At 40.9% G+C, this 23455-nt stretch overlaps 1 protein-coding gene across 1 annotated transcript; it reads right to left on the reverse strand.

Moving 5' to 3' along the window:
* Nucleotides 1–167: 167 nt before the first annotated feature.
* On the reverse strand, nt 168–23238 carry LPL (lipoprotein lipase). The gene is made up of 10 exons (XM_014841274.3): nt 22918–23238; nt 17138–17307; nt 12981–13160; nt 11607–11718; nt 10646–10879; nt 9187–9429; nt 7106–7226; nt 5622–5804; nt 4511–4615; nt 168–2440 (listed from the first exon to the last, which is right to left on the reverse strand). Coding segments are annotated over exons 1-10 (1416 nt in total). The 5' UTR covers nt 22985–23238; the 3' UTR covers nt 168–2439.
* Nucleotides 23239–23455: the final 217 nt, after the last annotated feature.

Raw genomic sequence — 23455 nt, forward strand, 5'->3', positions numbered from 1 at the left:
TGCATAGATGGGCTGTGTGTTGTTCTTCTTCATTATCAAGACAATCCAAAGCAAAGTTCTAAAAAAGGCACCCTCTCATCTCAAATAGTTCATTTTATTGCAAAAATGCCACTCACTTTGTAGCTAATAATTAGACCTCAGAAATAGAGACAATGTATTCCAGAAAGTGGTCAAAGACATTTTTTTATTAATCTAACATTTTACATATGAAAAAGTATCCTGCAGGCAAGAAAAGTCAGGTGTATTTTGTTTAGGAAAAATTCTGTATCATTTTCCTCTATAGTTAGTGCAAAGGTTCTCTAAGGCTTTGTACAAATGTAAATATAAAACATAAAATATAATGTGCACTGTAATTTTTAGAAGCTATATTTTTTCACTAAGAAGAGCGGTTACTCCATAAAAATTTTCTGAATGAATCTGCCCTAAGAATAGATTTCTTTTTTAGAGAACTAAAATGATACAAAATAATGACTTAGTGTTGTAATAAAATTTCATCCATTTCATTAAAAGCAGATTCCATTTCTTAACATAGTTAAGTAAGTTTTGTTTTAAAAAAGCCCATTTTATTACATTATTTCCTAAGGGTAAGTTGGCTAAGTGACACTGTCACTAACAAAGACATGTACAAAGTTAGCACCACATGTCTATAAATGCAGAAAGCCACAACAACCTTTCCAATACATACAATCTCCTTTTACACATACACATATATATATTTACAGCTAATAAATAACATTTAAAGCCAAAGCATTGCTGATACATATATTGAAGTCTGTAGAAGCCAGAGTTCCCAGGGCCATACCCCAATTTGATTCATATTTTCTTAGGTTCATGCACCATTGCTCAAAATTCAAATCCAGAAAATTAAGAAATTAGCAATAATGGGGATGCCAACAACAAATCACACAATATTTTATTTTTAGAGAAAATTCATTCCAAGCCAGCTGGCATCAATCACATTTGTCCTACTTTGTGCAGGCACAACAATATTTCTCAGATGAAGGGCTGAAGTTCTGGCAGCTCTGGAACAATTTCTCCTCCAACATGTTCCAGTACATCTCTTGATCATTTACCTTCCAAGCCATGCTGAACACTGAACATACACGTTGGGCTTCAGATGTGAGGACGTGTTCAGATGCCCACACATGTTCCCATTTGTGACTCCCAGCAATAGCCTCTGAGATATTTGACTTCTTTCTCATTCTATACTAATATCTAGAAAAACATTCTGAAAATATGAGACTTAGTTTATAAATAATTGTTGACTCACTCTTCACTAGTTGTTAAAAGCAACAACTCTCATGGCATTTCATGTCGCTATGACAATTGAAGCGTCTTTTAATTGCCCACAACGGTTTTAAGCACTGTTTATGAATACAGCCTAGCAACTTTCCCATCTCTTTACTTAATAAAAATGGTCCTTGTCTAAAATTTGTAGGAGTTTGCCTGATGCAAAATTTGACCTTGAACACATTTTCTTATCAAAACCAGGGAAGAAGGAGACATCCTCAAAGTATGACTAATAAATGACTAAGACAGGCCTGAAATTAAATAGTAATTATCAGATATTAAATGACTTCAAATTGATAAATATAATTTTGAAAGTCTGATAATAAAATTATGGTATTTTCTTTCTCCATAGTTAAAATTATCTGTAAGCTGAGGATAACAGGCTGATTTTAAACACCTACCCAGAGAACATTGTTAAAATACAATCGAGAAAAGCAGGAAAAGGAGGGGAGAGATGAAGCAATAAGCTGTAAAGCCCAGTAAGACTCAATTATTTAAATTTTATTTCTCCTTTAGTTTGTAACTTAGTTACGATGTAACCAACCACAGGGAGCGTTTAAGGATTCAGTGCTTTATGAGCGCCGTTCTCCATCCCTCCCTCCACGGCACTAGGCCCTAGCTAACCACCTGGGCTACCTCCCAACGGCAAGAGAAGTTTCCAAAGTAGTCAGGTGTTTTGACTGGTAAGTAAATGGGTTCGACTCATGCCGTAAAAATCATTTTCTATATTCAGACTTGGAGAAAACTTTGAGAAGGTATCAGTACAGAAAACGAAGAATTTCAAATAAAATAGGAGGTTCTATTAAATTTTAGGCTATGGCTAAACTCACTACACTAAAAGGTTTTATTATTTTACCATGGGCCCAAACAATTCTTATTTCTTTCTCAAAGAGCAAAATGCAGTGCTTTTCATATCTACTGTCTTTTAATATTGGAAGATGTGCTATTTGACTACTATGTTCCTTAAACTGAATTAGCCACTTTTTAGTATTTGAGACTGTCTTCTAAAATAACTAATAAGGATATAGCTGGAATTAATACTCAGGAAAATCCACTTTTAACTACCTAAAGCACTGGGCACCTTTTATAAAAGTTACTTCCTTCTTTACAGAATTCATGTGATGTTCTTCCTTCTGAAGATTTGCAGTTTCTGAGAAAAAGCAGAGGAAGAGAGAGATTTATTATCTACTCAGCATTTTACAACCCTCTCCCCTCCCCCACCACCTTCATGATGAGAAAGTATTCAACTGTAAGTTCAGAACAAAGGTTGTGAGAATAAACCCAAGGGAGATATGGATAATGAATCAGAGTACATGTCAAGTTTGTAGGAATGAAAGACACTCCCATCTCTATTTAGCTATGTCGCAATAAGGGGTATTCTTTTCAGAGGACTGACCCAAATGATTTCAAAATTTAGGATGAGTTCTTACTTCTGAAATGTATCTAATGAAATGCCTGTTTCTTTTTCTTTTCTTGTGGTATGAGACTTCTAAACAGTTATATCAGAAGATAAGAGAAAGAGAGCTTTTTATCTGAGTGATGAATTTAGTCACAGAGAAGAAACTGCAGTGGTTGCTGGTTTGATTCATAATTATCTCCTAGATAAAGTTCAGATGCATTAAAAAAGCTGCCTAAATATCTGTTGTCTCAGTGATCTTATGGCCAGACGACTAATGTATCATTGGCTTTTCTCAGATAAAGTTTTGCAACTTATGTAAATAATATGACCAGAAACACTTTGTAAGCAGCTACAGTTATTTCCTAATGTTTCAGGTTTTGCTTTTCCATTCACGTATTGATTTAAAGTTATGGGTGATTTTTGGATAGTGTATGTGTACATGTGTGTTTGTGTATGTTTGTGATGTAAATGCACATATAAAACTTTCCAGGAGTTCCTTCCTAAGAGGTAAAGCAAATGTGAAATTGCCTTAGGTTTGTGACGAGAAAAAAATGAAGCAATGAACCTCTTAGTAGAACAGCTTCCACTTAGATAAGAATTCAGTTATTCTGTCTGGCTCAATACCAGTAACTATTTTCCCTTTTAAGTTTATCTTGAGTGTTCTTACATTAATGTTTTTAATCCAGATGGCTTCATCTTGTCACTCAAAGTATATATGGCATAATTGCAATTTTGTAAAAAATATAACTATTATATATGCATACAGAAAGTCTGAAAGGATATAAATTAAAATGTTAACTGGGGGCTGTTCCTGGGGGATAGAGCCACAATGATTTTATTTTCTTTTCACCTATTTTTCCATGGATAAATTACATTATAAAACAGAAATTAAAAATAATAGATATAAGATAAAATAATAGATATAAGGTCTTTAATATACTTTTCCTGATTAGGCAATTCTTATTCTGTACTTTTGTCTATAAATGTAACTGGGGAAAGACAAATCAAGTCAATTGCTTTTTCTATTTCCAGATGATATTGTGACCAGCCTTTCCCATTGTTTCTTGTGACATTGGCTTATATGACATGGTCTAAGCTTTTCCCCTTTATACTTGTAACCCATTAGCACTTCGCATCTGGCAGGGCAATAAGTGGAGGAAAGAAAGTGGCATACTGTGGGAATTCAGGAGGGGGCGGGGAAGGTCACATGCTTAGTCTGCACTTAGTCCTGACACTCTGGAAAGATTCAGCTGACAGCTGCCATGTGGATTAGCCTTAAAGGTCAAGCTGGAAAGAGCCAGGGAGCTGTTTTGAGATGGATGCTGGTGGCTGCCCCTTCGGCTCTCTGTCCTGGAGTCTGCCGGCACTTGAGAATCAAGAAGGACTGTGTAGCTGCAGCTGACGTTTTGCTCCCCTGGACACATCCCAGGAGGGGCTGCACGCACAGGCACAATGATGACTATTAACTTGTGCTGCACACTCTGCGCACAGGATCTGTCAAGGTAGCAGTGATTCAGCACGGGAAAAAAGCAGAAGTGAGGATTTTGTGGTAGTTGCAGAAGAAAAACAAAATCTAAAAAGTGCACGTGGGATGAAGGTCAGAGCTGGCAGAAAGAACAGAAAGCAAAAGTAAAAAGAGGAAATGCTGCCAAAAGCAAAGGGACCAGCCTGACGTGTATACGGAAGGGCTAAGAGAGACCAGGTGAGGTTCTGATGACAAGAATCAGTGCAGGCCTTCAGCTGTGGGTGAAGAGCAGTGCATGAAGAGGACCCCTCTGCGTGCGTGCTCAGGATGCCCGAGAGCCTCGCCATGGCGCTCACCAGCCGGACTTCTTATTCAGAGACTTGTCATGGCACTTCACAAATACCACCGGGGCCTTTCCTTTCTGCAGATGAGACACCTTCTCCCTGGAGCAGAAGATCACCCTGTGGAAGAAAGTGGTGGTGAGACAGCCACACAGAGCAATTAAAACGGCTGTTGAGAAAGGTCTGGTTCCGCCAGGGTTGTTTAAATCCTACACGATTGCGCTGATTGTTTTCATATTTCCAATAATTAACTGTTTACCTTCAGGCCATTCTGGTTAGCCACACATCTGAATCAGAGGCTTATCTGAGGGCCAAACCCAGTGTTCAGCAATAATTAGTCAATCTAGACAGGCATACAGACAGCCTTGACATTACAAGGCTTTCTCCAAGAGAGCTGATACAAGACTGACCTCACCACCTCTCAGTATCTGTAGCAGGGAATTTGCAAATCAGCCTTCCAGCGGCCCTGCTAGAGAAACAGATGCTTTGCATAGCCTCTCCATCCACAACCTATCTTTTTTTTTCCTTTTTGGTTATAAAAGAAAATGACCAAAGAGAAATAATTTAATAATTCTAATTTAAAGAGTCAATTTTCATTAACAATAACGGCACACTATAGTTTGCAAAACCCCAGGAGATTACTATAAAAGTTTTAAATCCTATGGGGCTCTCTATGCAATTCATTTTATAGATATATGGGGGTGGAGTGGGGAGATAGGGTGAGATTATCTTGGAATCTCATCCTTCTTGAAGAGGTTGGTTTTAATCTTTGTGTGTTAAAGTAACACCTCCACAATTCTTTCCATAACTGTTTTGTGCTTGAAAGAAACGGTGCTAAATGACAGGCTGAGATCCTTGCCATCTCATCTCTGCTCTTACTCAATAACTGGGACCAGGTCAGGGCTTATGTTTTCTTTCCATGAAATGCACCAATACTATTACTTCCCTAGTATGATAATAAAAGACCACTCCCCCTAAAATTATAGGTGTAATTATCTAGGTGATATACTTTCAAGACAAAGCTTACTAAAGTCTTACTTGAATGTTGAAAACTCTGGAAATACTATCTCTAGGCAGTGACATTAGAGTGAGTTTAAAGTGAATGGAGAAAAATAAACTTAATTACTTTTTCTGAGTCTCTCCTGCTTTTACTCTGATCTTCTGAATAGTAAAGCCAGGGCTGTTCCACCAGTTTGACCAGCTGAAGTATGAATCGCTCTTCCATTTGAGTTTCAACATTAGCAGTTCTCCAATATCCACCTCCGTGTAAATCAGGAAGGAGTATGTCTTATTTATGGAAACTTCAGGGCTGAATAAAAAATAAACATATTTGATTAGTTCTGGAAACCAGGTTTTTTCCCTTTTTCTTCCTTCCAAGATGTAAATAGCTTTATTGTTTGGGAGATATTTTAAAAATGCAAAATATGTCTAACAAAATACTCATGATGAATGTCAATGCATTTAGTGTATTTTAAAAGACATCTACACCCCTTTAATCTATTCCAATTTTTATCCTAACAATGCAAACTATTTAAGATAATTCTTAAGAGAAAAAAAATCCATAAGCTGACCATTCAGAGACATCATTTTCATTTTCATATATTCTCTTTTAATTTGCATTGATATGTGAACATATGTTTACTTTGTTACAATCATAGTGAACAGACAATTCTCTATCCTTTCTTTGTTCACTTCATATTTTATTTTCTGCTTTTGGCCGTGTTTTACCTAGTTTTCTATAAATATACTTTTTAGAGGCTAGATTGATTTTATTGATTTGTTAAACCACCATTCACTCAACCATTGCCTCAATGTTGGACACTTGGTTTCTAATTTATGCTGTTATACGTACATTATATACACATATATTATATATACATTATATATACAAATTATGGTATTATGTATATAAAGATGTTCACTGTAATGAACATCTTTTGCCATATAGGTTTTTTAAAAATCTCTGTTGAAATCATATGATTTCACTCATACATGGAAGATAAACAAACATAGGGACAAAGAGAACAGTTCAGTGGTTACCAGGGGGAAGGGGGTTGGGGTGGGCACAAAGGGTGAAAGGGCACACTTATATGGCGACTGACAAATAATAATGTACAACTGAAACTTCACAATGTTGTAAACTATTATGACCTCAATAAAAATAAATAAATAAAACAAAAAGTCCTTATTTTTTAGACATAAAAAAAAATCTCTGTTGGGGCTGGCCTGGTGGTGCAGCAGTTAAATTCACATGTTCTGCTCTGCCAGCCCAGGGTTCGCCGGTTCAGATCCTGGGTGCAGACCTACGCATTGCTTCTCAAGCCATGCTGTGGCAGGCATCCCACATATAAAGCAGAGGAAGATGGGCATGGATGTTAGCTCAGGGCCAGTCTTCCTCAGCAAAAAAAAAGAGGAGGATTGGCAGCAGATGTTAGCTCAGGGCTAATCTTCCTCAAAAAAAAGAGATAAAAAGAAAAAAATAATCTCTGTTGAATATTTATTTCTTTTTCTGGGTGTCCCACTCTTCTGTGCTCCTCACACCAATGGTTACGGCTGGCAGCACTGCCATGACGAACCCACTTGCTGGGGTGATGTTGTGTGGCTACTCACAGTGTGAAAGGGATGTTCTCACTCTCGGCCACAGTGCCGTACAGAGAGATCTCGAAGGCCTGGTTGGTGTGTACATCACTTTCAGTCCCAGAAAAATGTATCTTTACTTGGTAATGGAAGACTATAGGGAGAAAATTGGAACAAGAGCTGATCAGTCTTTATGGAAACACCAAGCCCCCCAAATAAGCAGGCAATTCAGAACCATAGACCGTATCTCATTAATGATCCAGTAGGAAGTGCTCACACATGACTATCAGTGTGGCTTGGAAAGATTTCTTCATGTCTGTACAGTGTTTCCTACCAGAAAATTCAGACCTTGAATTCTACTCTCTTTCAGAAAAGTGTGGTCATAGTGGATAGGAAGAGTCCATGTGTTTCTGAACTGCCAAGCAGTCCTAGAAAGTAGTCACCTTTGATGGGGTACTATGGGGGTAAATCAAGAGGCCAACATACTCTTGATACTTTCTCCATGGACTCCACCCTTCCTTACCATCTATACCAAGGATATCTGGTATTTTTTACTGTCACTGTATGTGACCATGTTTCTTCATGTTTTGTGGGATGCCTGACTCTCTATCTTGTGTGTCAGCTCCTTCAGGTCAGAGGATCATTTCATCCTCCTTATTCCCCCACCATCTAGCACAGAGTAGGTATATATCAGGCTCACAATAAAACTTGTTTCACTGAATCGTCAGTGAGGCTGTAAAGACTGCTAGCTCCTAAATTATTCTGTATTAGGTAGAGCCTCAGAAGCAGGTACTTGAACTTCTACATTTCCCCTGCTCTCGCCAACTCTACCAGAAACCCTGAGGAGATGGGATGGGGAAGGGTTAAAGGGATAGGAAAGGCAGCAGGCTTAAGACACAGCTACTACAAGGTGAAGACAAAGAGTGTGGGGTTAAATGGAGCCCTTGCAGGAATCACCAGAGACCAGAGGAGGAGAAGTTGGGACTGGCACAGTGCCCCCAGAGAGCCCTGATGGGTCACTGAGTGGCATTAGCAGGACGCCTGGGGGCAAGTGAGACCGGTCCAAATCTTCATCAGATTACAGTCTTCCCTGTACCTCACACACACTTCCTTGTTCTGAAGAGTCAGGGAAAACAAAGCACAAACAGAGTACTCCTTGCTTAAAAGGTTTCCTTGGCTTATTGGTGCTCCAAACCTCTGGGCCGCCAAATGCACCTCTACAAATTCTAACAAACCACCTTCAAACGGGTGTCTCTATCAGAGATATTTTACATTAGGAAACTGTTCTTTAATGTCACCCCTTCCCTTGGACTTCCACCTGGACTCACACATAAGCCAGTCTTTCTGATACTAGTCGCTCATGCCAGATTCATCTGATTATCTCCTCTCCTGCCCCCCTCAATTCCTATGTCTTACTCTAAATAAGCTGCTAAGTTCGAAATTCAACTCTGAACAAATTCATGACAAAGTGGAAATATCTTAGAGGTTTTGGTAGATTCTCCCCTTCCAGGAATAGGTGGACTTTAAAATACAGGTGGTTCTTGCCTTCACTTAAAGCAAACTTTAGGAGTTGGCAAACTTTTTCGGCAAGGGGCCACATGGTAACTATTTTAGGTTTTGTGGGCCATACAATCTCTGTCCCAACTACTCAACTCTGCTGTGGTAGAATGAAAGCAGCCTCAGTCAGTGCAGAAACGAATGTGTGTGGCTGCATTCTAATAAAACTTTATTTACAAAAGCAGGTAGTCGGCTGGATTTGGCCCATGGACTATAGTTTGCTGACCCCCGATGGATGGGTGCAAATGGAGCATGGCGCTAACGGGCTGGCCCAGGCTAATGGTCACAACTGCATGGGAGAGTGGCAAGCAAGGCTGCTGCACAGGGTAGCACAGGTTGTGCACTGGGCCTTACAGAAATGGGAATTAAGAGCTTCAGAAAAATGGCTCAGTGAAACTTGCTTTCTATCAACAGAAACACAAGTGAGGACTCATGGTGAAGTAAGAACATTTCACTATCCCTGTTGCAATGGACATAATCAGTACATGTGATGCAACGAGCATGATGAAAATAAGATCAAATTGATTTTCCTTACTTATAACAAGTCTCCAGCCTACCTTTGTATGGCATCTGAGAACGAGTCTTCAGGTACATTTTGCTACTTCTTTTGGCTCTGACCTTATTGATCTCATAGCCCAAGTTGTTGCAACGGTTCTTTCTGCAGCTCAGGCAGAGCCCTTTCTCAAAGGCTTCCTTTGAATTACACCGGTAAGCCTTACTTGGATTTTCTTCATTCAACAGAGAGTCAATGAAGAGATGAATGGAGCGCTCGTGGGAGCACTTCACTAGTTGGTCCACATCTGGGGAGAAAGAGACACAAAGGAAATTGAAACTCTGTGAAAGTTCACAGTGGGTGTTTCATCTTGCATGTTTAAACTAGTTTAGGTGTGGTGTTAGAATAAAATGACCTCAGGATTTGGTCCTATGACTCCTTGATTCTAGGTCCTATTTAAGGAAGTATTCTCGGTGGCAGTTTCTCACCTACCTCCAAGAGCTTCAGAGTTGCAAATTTATAGGGAACTTTTGACTTTTCTGCTATCTTATATTTGTGAGTATGTTTATGAAGCTATAATAAGAGGCATCCAAGGTAAAAGTTGATTCCCCCAGTTTATCACATCCTTCTCTTAAATTGAAAGCATATAATACTTCTATATGCTTCTGGAAACATACTTCTAGAAACCACATCATAAAGGACATATTGCTAACATAGTATTTTATCAATGATACTATATATAATTGAGAGCTGTATCTCTACTAATGATTTTTACATTAAATAAATCAGAGAAATAGTCAGCAATGCCATAAAAGTGTATCTACTACCATAAGCTTTTATAGCAAATGAAAATATTAACATTATGCTGTAAGTTCTATAATGTGCGCACAAAAGGCCGGAGCATCTTGACTACAGGAAGGTCCATGGTCCAAAAAGTAGGCAAAGGTCCCTTAAAACAAATCATAAATTTAACACAAACTAATACCATTATTAAAGCAAATATTAAGCTAATATTAAATTATATTTTCTTCTTAAAAATTTGGAATATTTATTGTTAGAGAATGGTGATTCATTTCTGATTTGGACATCTCTTGGAAAGACTGAAAAAAGAAATTTGGACTAATTAATATGCCCTTCATTTTGAGTAAAATGCAAAATAACTCTATTGGTTTCACAACTGTATTCAAAGTATAACACCACGTGGCCAGATAACATTTTATGCTGCTGTTATCAAAGGCAGTGGGGTTTTCTTGTCTAAATTTCACCTTTATCTTCTTTTATTACCACAAGTGCAGTACTCAGTGTAGTCTACAGTAGAATACATAAAAGATAAAATGTCTATATGTCTGCCCATCAGAGTACTAAAGCTCTAAGGTGATCGGGCTGAATATGACAGATTTCTTCAGACACATATCTTGGCTAAATGAGTATATTAAAACTATATTCTTACAAGAAAGGGTCGGACACTAAGGCAACGAGAGTTAACAGAAGTCATGTTTCATTATCTTCTAAGTCATAGTTACCTCCAAGGCCTCTCGCTGCAATCACACGGATAGCCTCCCCAATGTTACACCCTGGTTGGAAAGTGCCTCCATTAGGGTAAATGTCAACATGCCCTACTGGTTTCTGGATCCCAATGCTTCGGCCAGGTGATCCTCTGGTGAATGTGTGTAAGACGTCTACAAAATCCGCATCATCAGGGGAAAGGCGACTTGGAGCTTCTGCATACTCAAAGTTGGGGCCAGCTGGATCTAGACCTTAATGGGGGAAAAAAAAAACCTCACAGATTTTTAAATGCCAATTAGTTTCATTCTCCATCAGTATCACCTTAGCACCCCTGCTCATCATATGAATGTAGCTGGCAACCACACAGATTCTTACTAGTCCCTATGCTATCGGGATTGGATCTTTAAATTACTGAAAGCCACAAAAGTGGACTCAGCTCTTTCTAAAATGGAATTTGAGTATCTTAAACTAGCTGTTGAATGGCAATTTTCACTCAGGATGACTTGATTTCCTTTTGTAAATTATTTCTGAACCTGGTGAGAAGGACTTTAAACAGTGTTGGGTTCTTTCTTCCTCTCTGCACAAGCCAAACCGTCTATTACCACTGGCCCAGATGACTGTTCTCCTTTTTCCAAATGCCCTCTCATATCGGTCCTTTTTCATTTTCCCAGTACTGATGTGAGAGGTGACACACGCACGTGCAACACACTACCAGAACACGGAGTGGATGTTGGGGGGGGTGGCGACTGAGCTTCTCAGAGACTCTGCAGGACTCTCCATGCTCAACTCCACTCCTTATCTTCTACTGCCAGTGGATGGTAAGCCCATAAAAGCAAGGGTCTATAGTCTATTACTCTAGGAAAAAAGCTCTCCCATGAGATAATCAAGTGGCCAGGCATACCCGGAAGAACACCACACTCATGTGGGTATTTGGCATCTCACTCTTTTGTGATAAGACAAATGACACTGCTTTCTTACCAGTAATTCTGTTGACCTTCTTATTGGTCAGACTTCCTGCAATGCCAGCAGCATGGGCTCCAAGGCTGTATCCCAACAGATGGACATTGTCCAGAGGATAGTTAAATTCCTCCTTTGGAAGAGAAAAAGAAAAAGAGGTTCTTCCTGTTCTTTGCAAAAGATCAAAGCTAAAATAAATAAAGTGAATATAAATATTGTTTTCAAAATATAGGCAATACTGAAAATTAATTCTACTTAATTTATAAGTGCTACAGAAAAGAGGAATATATACTCCAGTGTTGAGATATTTTTTCCTTAACAACATATTTAAATTAGACAGTTTTTCCATATATCTGAAATTGAAATGTATGTACATCTGAATTTCCATACATGTGAAAATATGTGTATTTATGCATAGGTATCTGTGTGTGTGTGTGTGTATAGATAGATAGACAGATAGGTGTATGTATATGTGTGTATCTACATATAGACACACACACATATAAATATATATTTAACTGTAACCCATTATTCCCTACTCTAAATACCCTGCATCACTTTATTCTTTAAGGTTGACTTAAAATTAGAAATATTATGGGGGGAAGGGACCACAAACGCAGATGGTCCAGTCCTCTCATTTGGCAAATGAGAAGCCTGCGGACGGGAAGGTGATCTGATTTGCCCAAATTCACTCTCCTGGTTAGCAAAAGAGTCAAGAAAAGAACTTTTATCTTTTAATGGCCAGTCCAAAAACCATCGCTTATTTTTTACCTTCAAGCATCTGGTTTAAATAATTAGGCCCTGTTAGAGTATCAGGTTCCTTTCAACCCCAAGACACTTTTCAAAGGTGATTTTCAGAGGATGGCCTCAAAGAGCCAAACTGGGTAAAACCAGCAGCAAAACCAGACCCCCGACCCTCAGCCACCTCATATCCTGCAGACTTGCTCTGCCGTTTTCTTTCTAGCTCTGGATCCTTAATCCACATTAAGGAATAAGTACTATTAATATTTTCATCAAAGAGATTAGTAGTCTAAAGAGTCAAAAGCAGGATGAAATTTCCACTTGCCAGCTAACTAGTTGGCAACATGCCACCTTCCCTCTGCCCTAAAATAACAAGCTTTCGTCTATGTGTCCACTTAGTTCTCGGTCTCAGCAAATCTGTTCACTATGGAAATATCAAAGAAGAGGGCAGGGCAGGACTGCACCTCAGCTTTATAGTCTTACCATTCTTATAATGCTGTTTTTGGATTAAAAATAATGCCATGTTCATTCTGAATATTTGAATTGCCCCAGAAAATATCTGTATTTAAGTGAAACGGCACAAAGACCAGTCATTTATCCAGCTCCAGCTGAGAGATCTGTTTTGGACACACAACACTTCTTCCCCAGTCTTACCGCCATCCAGTTGATAAACCGGGCCACATCCTTTCCCACCAGCTTGGTGTACCCCGCAGACACTGGATAATGCTGCTGGGCCCGTGACAGCCAGTCCACCACAATGACATTGGAGTCTGGTTCCCTCTTGTACAGAGCAGCCACAAGTTTTGGCACCCAACTCTCATACATTCCTGTCACCTGAAGGATGATACAAGCTTTCTTACAATACCCACTACAATTTGTGATAGAAACGTCAGCCCAATGCACCTAAATTAAAGGGAAAAAAACCAACCGACAAGGAAACCCACTGGCTCAGAGAGAAAAATCAAACCATACAAGAGTGTTCAGAGGCTTGTGCTTTCCCTTCCGAGGCCAATGTGAGTCTGCCAAAGAAGGGACAGGAACAGCAGACTGCGGTTTACCATGCTCTCAATGTTAAAAGCACATTTTATAAATTCAGTAAAACTTTAATAATTTATACTATTAAAAAAAGATGAATCTGAATAAGTTAACATTTTGCAGCAGAATTACAGACTATTTTAAAAGAAATTTAGTTTAATTACTTTCATTTAGGCTAATAAACGTTTCTCAATAGAATTATTTGGGGAGATATAATGCACTTTTTTCCATATAAAGAGCCATATACAGACAACAGTTGATGTGTTAATGAAAAAAAAAACCAGTTTTAAACATACTAATCTATCCAAACAGAAGGTAAATTTGTTTAACAAGCTCTTTCTAAATACATAAGAAAATAATCAGCTTTAGCTCAGACTTTTTCACAGTTGTCTCAAATTCTTAATTATCAGAGTGGAAATTAATGAGCTTTAACAGTCACATTTCCAAATTATTAGATTGGTCCTGTTTGGAAATAAGCAGACTGCCAACTAATTCTTTGCTTCTTGTTAATAAAGGCCCCGAAATTCAAAGTCAAAAGAACTAGGGAGTCCTTAAATTAATTCTATTTAAATAGAATTTTAATTTATGTGTTCAGAGGGAAGACAGTGGACACCTTTGCAAAGATGCCCACTTTCAAACAATTGAAACACATTAGAAATTGCAGATTATGAAATCCTACACCATTCTGCCGTGAGCTTGTACACAGCAACAACCTGATTTAAATGCCCAAATCTAGCCACCCCTAATATGCCAGCAGCCACAGTAAAGATAACTAGACTATGTATCAACAAAGAAGATTCTGGAATCCATATTTAAGGCATATTTTAAGGGAAGACCTGTAAAACCTATGTTTTTCTTAGAGTAATTCCAATAGAAAAAATAGGAGTCTTGAATTCCCAAACTTAGGGACTTCATTTGGAACTTTGATCTCATCTAATGGGTTCTTTCATTTATGCTTCTGTTTTGTTTACTCTGTTTTCTAGACTAAAACTACCAAAACACGAGCACTTGCTTCATACTTGACAGTAATAAACTGCCAATTTGTCACCACATTGCTGAGCTTCGTGTAGGAAAAAGCAAGCCTGGGACTCAGAAGATCCTGGTTCCAGTTCCAGCTCTTCCACTGGCAACTTATATGAACACAGGCACTGTTTGAACCTTACAGGCCACCTACAAAACAAACGGCTCGGATTCAGATGATCTGGAAGTCACCTTCCACCTCACAAATTTCTTCTTGAGACCATTCTGGTTCCCAGTCTACTTGCAATGATAAAATGCCAGCATGAAGAGAAAACAAAGATGAAAAGGTACAAAGGTGATGCTAGTCCATTAGGAACTTATTTAAACCTTCTTTGAGCATGTCTCAGAGAGGCTGCTTCAAGTCTGGGTGCAGCCTGGGTCTTTGAGGCAACCTCCTGGAGCACACACCTAGCACAAAACCCTGAGGAATTGTCCTGTCCCCCTTCTCCTCTCTTGGAGATTGGGGGCTGGCCACCTTTTGTAGCTGCCGTTCAAGAGAGGATGATGTCATTTCTTCAGAACGCCATGTCAGCTACTCCTCCTTTTAGCCAGGGGTGAGGACCTCTTATGTCACAATGAGAACCCTGTGCTTAAAAGCTCTGGTCTGTGAAACCCAAGCAGGTGGCAGAGCTCCAGAACAGCTGAGTCTAAGCTGCCTTCTGGGTTGTGCCCTATGCGCACATACGCTAAACATTCTTTTGGGCTTCTCGTGACAAATCTGCAGAACCTCCTCACTTCCATTAGCCCTATGCCTGTGAGTCGCTGAGCAGCTTACCTCAGATGAGCAGGAAAATCTCGTTTGCCCCAACCCCCTGTTATAAATACTTCTGTACTATCCATGTTTCCAAGTTAGGCAATCTGTCAAAGGGCAAATAACCCAACTTACTACTACAATGACAGATGCTTTTATTAACTACTTAACAACTAACCTAATCCTTTCTTTTTTAATTCAACAGAAAATAAGCAATCCCAAACAAAAGAGTTGAAAGTCCAAGTACCTTCCTTCTTCAATACTGAAAAGATATTATTCACTAGGTTTTTCTTCTGAGGTTCCTTAAATTTGTGACAATTTTATGAATCTCTGATTCTCAGACAAGCAGCTGAACGGAAGCCCTCCTTGCCACCTGCACTGAGATGAGCTGAGCTCAGTTTCCAGTGTGACTGGATATCCAGTGGGATCGGATTAGTTATAACTGATATGCAATATTAGTTATATGTTAATATAATAACTACTATTAGTTAGACCAACCAGCTCTGTATGAGGAAACTCAACCTGATAACCAGCAGCCTAGCCTCTGAGCCTTGGCACTCAAAATGCCAGGACACGTGGTGTGAAGATGACAAGTGGGCTTAGTGGGCAGCAGGATCAATGATAGAAATTGGACTATCTTCAGACATTGGGTCAGTCGTGTCATCTTAGTATGAGAAGAAAACACATTTTTCAAAAGTTCCTAAAATATAAAATTCTCTCAGGGACAACATTGCAATGCCTGAGATACTCAATTTACTCCTGTCGTATAAATGTTTATTAAGCTTAAACTTTGTGAAAAGCATTAAAAGCCAAGTTCCGTATACAACGGAATTATCTCTAAAACCACCAAAGTTTATTTTTTCCTATTTAAACTTCTTAAAACATGAAAAGATTTACGTATGGAATTTGAATATGTGATTTTATCGTAAGATATGTAGTTTACTATGTTAACTTTAGTAAATACCCATATCTTATTACAATAAACATCCATGTGAATTCTGTTAGTAGTTACCTTCATCTCCATAAAAGTTATAGCAATTGTTTTATTTGTCAATAACAAAGGCACTTAAGTTACGTAGGAAAATAAATCGGGGCTAGAAGTAAATCGATCATTAGCTAATGCATTTCATTAGAATTTAGTATCTATTACCATATTCATAAGCTCTGACATAATGGAAAGATAATATCTCTTTAACCATCCATTTTCTATAAATCTTTTTTAATAAACAATGAAATTTTATTAGGAATTGAAAATATTAAAAATCAACTAAAGGAGTTAAGTAAGAACTGCACCATGTAAAGAGACTATCCAGCATAGTTAGAGAGAACTACTTTATTCATATTCTTTAAAAGTAAATTTAACCACAGTTTTCACCTTGTCTAACCACCTTGCATGACAGTTCCCTGCCTAGCCCTCTTTCATCTCTAGAAGTTTCTTCAAGTTCACAAACGGAGATTGTTGGAAGTGGAGGGGTGTCTACTCTACCCTCTCTGTTTCACAGATCAATAAACTGAGGCCCAGAGACAAGTGGCTTGATTCCAGATCACAGAACTGGAGGGTAGCACAGCCAGAACCAGAACCAGCACCTCCTCCCTGCACTCCAGCCCTCTCCTCACTCCTACAGGATGTCTTCCTTAGAAAAGGAACTCCGGCGATGTGCTAGATGCATCAGGATCATGCCAGGTTTCTGCCAGTTCCCCAAAATGATCACTTGCATTCTGCTCTGTCATTGAGCAGAGCCTTGTTTTCCCCCTCACGGGGACGGCTGGTTCAAAGGCACGGCCAGGTACCATGGTGTGAAATGAAGGTCGGCACTGTCTGGGAGAAGTACTCATGAACCTGTGACTTTAGATTCCAAATTCCCATCCTGAGCCAGACTTGCCTTTACTCAAGTTTAAAGCAAAGCCATTGAGGAGACCCATCACTGGGGGCCCAACAACGAGGGCAAGGGGTCGGAATGCCAGGTCCGTCCCAATGTGCTCCTGCCTCAAGAGCCTCTCTTACCGTCCAGCCGTGGATCACCACAAAGGTTTTGCTGCTTTGGTTGAAGTGACAGTTAGCCACAGATTCTGTCACTCCAGGAATGAGGTGGCAAGTGTCCTCAGCTGTGTCTTTAGGGGTCCTCAGAGCGAATTTACTTTCGATGTCTCTAAAATCTCTTCCTCCTATAATTTCTGAAAAAGAAAAATTGGTAGGAGGTTAACTGGAGAATTTTTTTATTTGCTCGAATGGTATGTTTCTGGTTCACAAGCAACCATCGTCCATGCTATTTTTATTTCTAAATTTTTTTTAAAAGTGAATGTGGATTACAAGAGAATGACTGATCCTCCAGTGGTGATCAAAGTTGACAGAGATGACTTTAAAATAACTGAGAGTTAAGCAATAGTAATCTCTCCTGTGTTTTCCAGTCAAGGGGTGTGTGTGGGGGGTGGAGACGGGGGGTATATACACAATTTCAAGTAAATGAACTATTTGGGAATTCCCTAGTTAATTTAATCTTCTCTCAAGACATGAATTTAGGGACTGGCCTGGTGGCATGGAGGTTAAGTTTGCAAGCTCTGCTTTAGTGGCCCAGGGGTTGCTGGTTCAGATCCTGGGTATGGACCTACACACTGCTCATCAAGCCATGCCATGGTGGCGTCCCACATATAACCAGAAGGACTTACAACTAGGATTCACAACTATGTGCTGGGGCTTTGGAGAGAAAAAAAAGACATGAATTTTAGCGAGTTGACCAATGTTAAGCTGCTAATAGTGGGAGAGAGGGTAGGGACCAGAGCCCAGGTTTCTTGGTTCCAGTTCAAAGCTCATTCTCCTTGAGAACATTGGCTCGTGGCCCTTACATTGTATAAATCCCCTTATTTCATAGATCTTTTCACCCTGTGTAAGCCTCTGATGAAGAAATATTTTCCCACCATATGACGCAACAAGGCTTGTTTGAGGGAAGCTTGTTTCTTTTTCACTAGAGTAATTTTTTAAAAACATCAGCAACGTGAAAAGTTGGAAGCACGCGAACTTAACCACTCAGCCATGGGGCCGGCCCCTGTCTTCTGAAAGTTTTAAATAGCAAAATCTAAAATCTACAAGTTATTACGTTCTAAGGTGAATAGATAGGTCTTTTAGCCTTTTTTACTTGACAAGAAATTAATTAACTCAAAAGTTGAAAATCTTTAATATCAAATAACACTGCAAAAGTCAGGTGAAAATTAAAAATAAGAAGGATACAGTACAATGAGAATGCAGGTGAACAAGGCTGACATTTAGTTACCTGAGAACCGACCAACATTTTCCTTTTTAATTATTTTCCAAAATTCCTTAAACAATATAGTGGTTACTTGCTAAGTGATTCATTATGTGCAGCAAATTGATCACACATACAAATCTCTAGCGCTTAAATATTCTAAGATAATTTAAGAGACTATGGTTAACTGTAATATTTAAAGCTTTTTTTATTTCCATGTAGTAGAATTGCATTGGAAATCCATTCCTCCATCAAAAACACTGCTGTGCTTCTCGTCTCATTTGGAGGTGTAGGTCTTCCTTTTCTTTCGTAACTAGAAAGCACCCTGGTGGCCTTATCATTTATCTGACAGTAGAAAAAAATACTGCAGATTTTTAATCGAAAACTGCTTTCAATGCCCAAGAAATTCTTTTCTTATTAGCAAGTGCTTTAGAAAACTTAAAACTAAACTAGTTCCACCCCCTCACATCTCTCCACATCAAAGAACTCACGCCTCCTCTCCAGCAATCTTATTTTAATATGTTCAATTAGCAATCTTTTTAAAGCAGAAATAATCTGAACAGCCTGGCAGCAGATCTTGCCTACGACCTATTTGCCAAATTGACTACTGCCTTGCACAGCTCCAAAGGATACCACTTACTTTTAGTCTATTTTTCCCTAGAATTATGCAACACGGTGGCCCTGGCATTGCTGATGGTTTTGAAATGACTAAGAATATTCTTTGAAATTATTAAGGCTGGTTTGTATATTTATACACACACATGAAATTTATTCAGTCCATAGATCCTGTATCAGATTATCTCTATGGCCCACGGAGAGCTCCAATTCCCCATGACTGACATTTTCTGTTGGGTGCATGGATTATAAAGAAAAATAATAGAAAATTCATACATTCTCAAGCAAATTTGTACGTGGAGACTTTTATTTCACTTTCCAAGAAAATTATTTATCGTTTTACGTTACAGAAAGCATAATGAAGGCTTTGAGAGGACAACATTACCCCTCTATATGCTATGTGATGTTTTCAATTCTGTGTCAATTCTACACCTTACATCACACATGTCATCGGCGCACAGTCTTTCCTTCTCTTTGGTGTTCTGATAGGAATTTTCACACTACTGGTGTTTGCAACCCTCAAGGATGTCTCAGCATCCTAAAGATGAACGTGCTTTCCAAACCTCTACCAGCCCTCACACAAGTGACTTAGCCGTGCAGAGAAGGGGAGAAAATCAGACCCTGAGTGTGGGTCTGTCAGTATGTTTATCTGCCCCAATATACACTGAGATTGCTACTAATTGGCAGGTGAACTCATCTGAGTTGATTGTTAGTGACTCTGCACTTACCCTTTTAAGGAGATATGGACCTTTTACCAGGTCCCATTAGAAATTGAAGGCACCTTATAATAATGAAAACAAGTGCCCAAGGTATATTCCTTCATAAAGACCTTTACCTTGAATTTGGCTTATCGTATCAGGACCACCATGCCAACCTGGCCCCATTGGACATGTCCTTATTAAACACTAAGGCAAAATTTTGGGGCACCAGGCAAGTTACAAGTTAATGGATTTTTCAACTACATAATCTTTATTCCTAAATAGATAGCTAAAAATCTAAAGTGTGTAAAGGAAGACAAGGAATTTATCTTAATGTGAATAATAACTCACAGAAATGAAATTCGGTTGTGAAGTCAAAGCACTTTAAAAGTAAATTTATAAAGGGTTCATAATTGTAGCTAGAAAAGGAGAAGCACTGAGCATCCCAGGAAATACAGCCTAAAGGTAGTTGACAGTTATCTGATGAATAAGATTAACATTTCTATGAAGACATGAGGTACAAGAGCTTTATAAGAACACAATTCTCTTTGAAGTTTCTACTTCCTCTCTTCCTCTTTTCCTCTCTCTCCCTCCCTCCCTCCTTCTCTCTCTTTCCCTCTCTCTCACACACTCCTAAGAGACTTCATCAGTAATTCATCTCCTCTCTGAGACTGATGGTCATAGGTATTGGCTCAGGTAGCTTTTGCAGAATGCCAGAAAACAAGCTGAATATCGCTATATGACTGAATTGATTGGTCCTTTCAGATATTCCAATTTAGACAACGTTCTCGACTTACCTAACAGTTTTACTTTTCATTTTTACAGAAAAAAATGTTTCTAAAAATAGAAGCAGCAGATTATATAGCCCAATTTCTCCTATCAGAATAAAGCGAAAAAGGTCCGAGCTAAAAATACACTGCCTGAAAGAAAGTGAAAATTTTCCATTGTAACTCTTCGCCAGTGCCTGACTCCCACCTTTCAATATAGCTGTTAACCAATCATTCTCTTGCTAAGCTCTGCTCCATTCACAAGTGGTATCGCTACTTTGCCCTCATCACTCAGCACGTATAACTCAGATGTTCGCCGTGAGAGTCACCGCGGCCAGTCAAATAGAACCGCGGCTCCTGAACACTGACTCCGGCTCCTCTCCTGGCTCTTCCAGTTTCCTGATGAGGCCATGCGGAGACGTGGTGGCTCCAAGAACAAGGAGCCTGAGGGCAGTGCCTTCTCTCCGTTATTCTTCTTAGAAAGAAATCGAGAATGAATAAGTCAGAGCCCAGAGGAGGTGCTGCTTGCCATTTCCTCACTCTCTTGCTTTTCTGCTCTTAAGTTCTTACATTCCTGGAGGAATTCATTTGGAGGAGAAAGGGGGCAGAAAGTCACAGTGACAGTGAGGCCTGCCAAGAGGGAGGGCTGAAGCAAGAGTGAGAAGGAAGGGTGAGAGGGATTAATTTCAAGTCTACTTAAAAATGATTCCTCCCTGCATACACTTACAATGAGGAAAAGTTTAAAATCCAATTTAATTCATTAATTAATCCAATTTAATTCATTGATCACTTAAGTGTCCATTTAAATCAAAGAGCAAGAATTGGAGAGGCCTCAGAGAACTTGGAGTTTGGTCCAAACTCCTCATTTAGAGTTAAGGCAGCTAAACCCAGAGAGGTGACACTGACCAGCCCAGGAATTGAGGGTGGTGAACCTCTAAGGGAGCCTAACAAAAACTTAAACCATGGATGAAACACACTCGCGTATATTTTATGGGAAAAGTAACATTGTACTAGGGTGTACTTTCTGAAATAAGAATTTGGAGCTGTTTCCAGCACCTTCTTGGACAGTGTTGCACACTGTCGAGGGGACCATGCCACCACATGAGGCGTTGAAGACTTTCTAATTGAACCTCCACTGTTCTCAAACTGATCTGAGAGAAAAGATAGTTGTCTTTTTATCCAATTCAGCTTTGACGGAATCTACATTTGTTTTAACCGAACAAAAACGTTCTTTCACAAGTCAGTACTGAAATAAAACAAAGTCATGGACAAGCGCGCCCACGACTAGAGCCACTGCGGCCGCGCCGCTGAAAGCACACGGGCGACTCGGCCCTAAGCACAATGCCGCCACGGAAGAGAAAGGAGGATGCTGCCTCTTTTATCACTTGCTTCAGTCGCCTTTTTAGTTGCTGCTGTGTGTTGACTGAACCAAGGTTCACAGTACGCAGGAGGCCTCTACTGTGGGCAAGTCTCAGGCTGGGCGCTTGTCTTCCTTGCAAGAAAGAAGTTCACTCTGGTCTTGAAGGCATGAACCCTGGCGAGCCGGTGGCGCCCGGCGGTGACAGGGGTTCAGCCGCGGCCTCCCCGCGCCCGGGCCCACGTGCTGACGACCGCTCGCGGGGCTGGGCGGCCGGGACGCGGATCTACCCACAGGGCGGCGAGGGCGGCCAAGTGTAAACCTGGCAGACCCCAAGTCAGCGACCGCAGACTGCTGGTCGCTGCGCCACGTTTTCAGGAGGGTCAAGCCTTCGCTAGGTTTCTTGGGCGCGAAGTAAAGCTGAGCGTGCAAGAGTGGAAGCTTGGCGAGCTTCTCCGGCGCCCGAGCGCGTGAAGGACACTGCGTCCCCAGGACTCCGCGCAACGCGCCCTCGTCCTCTCCCGCCCCCCGCCCCTACTTTGACGCGGCGACCGAGTGTGTCCTGCCCTTCTCAGACGCGGACAACGCTTTCTCCCCGCCCCAGCCCGGCTTCGCCAGGAGAAGGAGCCACTTTCCGCCAGCGCTCCCACAGGCGGGGGCCGAGCCGCGGCCGCAGCCGCGCCAGGGTCACCTTGCCCCGCGTGCCTTTCATTCCAGCCTTACCTCCGCCTCTTCCGAATGGGGAGGTTAATGCCGGTCACAGCCAACTGAGACCTCCCTCTCACCTCCCTCCCACCTCCCTCCCACCTCCCTCGTCCAGCCCGGGAACTCTGCCTCAGCCAGAGTGGAGAGCACAGCGTGGGAACCCCAGAGAGACAGACAGCGGGAACCGGCTGCCGCCCCAGCAAGATCGGAGGGAGAATTCCCTCCCTGCCCCGCCAGAATCCCACCCCTGTGACCCTCCTCGGGACTGGCGCTCGGGCTAGGAGAGTCCCCGATGCGCATCTGCAACCCCTACCGACTTCCTCCTTCCCGTCTTCACAACCGGTGGAACTGGCCCCTGAGCAGAATCTGCAGATGGAGCGGAGTCTGCGCGCAAAACTTACTGTCGGCGGCGGCCAGACTCTGGAGCCACAAGCCCAGACCCACCAGGAGCAGTGCTTTGCTCTCCATCTCGGGGCGCGTCCCTCTAGGGGCTACCCGGCACCGGCGGGAGCGTCGATGGACTGATAGACCGGCTGAGCCCGAGGCAGGAGCGGGCCGCAGTCCGGCGTGGGGCAAGTGGCTCTTCAGAGGGGAGGGCAGAGTGGCTGGAAATGGCAGGCTTCCCTAGAGGAGGAGAAGGAGGAGGAGGAGGAAGAGGAGGAGGAGGAACTGAGTCTGACACTGTTTCCACTGCAGGGCTGCTTATGTGACTGGAAATATGCAAATAAACCTCATCACCTATTGGCTATAAAATCATAAGTTGGGGGGGAGGGCCCTAAATTCACTTCCAAATATTTGAGCAAACTATAATTCGGATTAACTGTGCCAGCGAGAAGAGGGGGAAAGGGCAGAAGGGAAAGTTGGCTTTCTCTGTGAGGTTCCTATTTACTTTTCTTAAGGGGTCTGGCTCTGCGAGGCCCTGGCACAAGCACCAAACAC

This window comes from Equus asinus, chromosome 3 (genome assembly GCF_041296235.1).
Source record: "Equus asinus isolate D_3611 breed Donkey chromosome 3, EquAss-T2T_v2, whole genome shotgun sequence".
NCBI lineage: Eukaryota > Metazoa > Chordata > Mammalia > Perissodactyla > Equidae > Equus > Equus asinus.

Excerpts from the sequence above, each read along its gene's own strand:
- LPL (XM_014841274.3), bottom strand. The coding sequence starts at position 22,984 with ATGGAGAGCAAAGCACTGCTCCTGGTGGGTCTGGGCTTGTGGCTCCAG. Across the intron at positions 10,880-11,606 it reads GAAGGTCAACAGAATTACTG|GTCTAGATCCAGCTGGCCCC; the intron begins GTAAGAAAGCAG and ends TCCCCCATTAAG. Across the intron at positions 9,430-10,645 it reads TGCAGCGAGAGGCCTTGGAG|ATGTGGACCAACTAGTGAAG; the intron begins GTAACTATGACT and ends CTTTCTCCCCAG.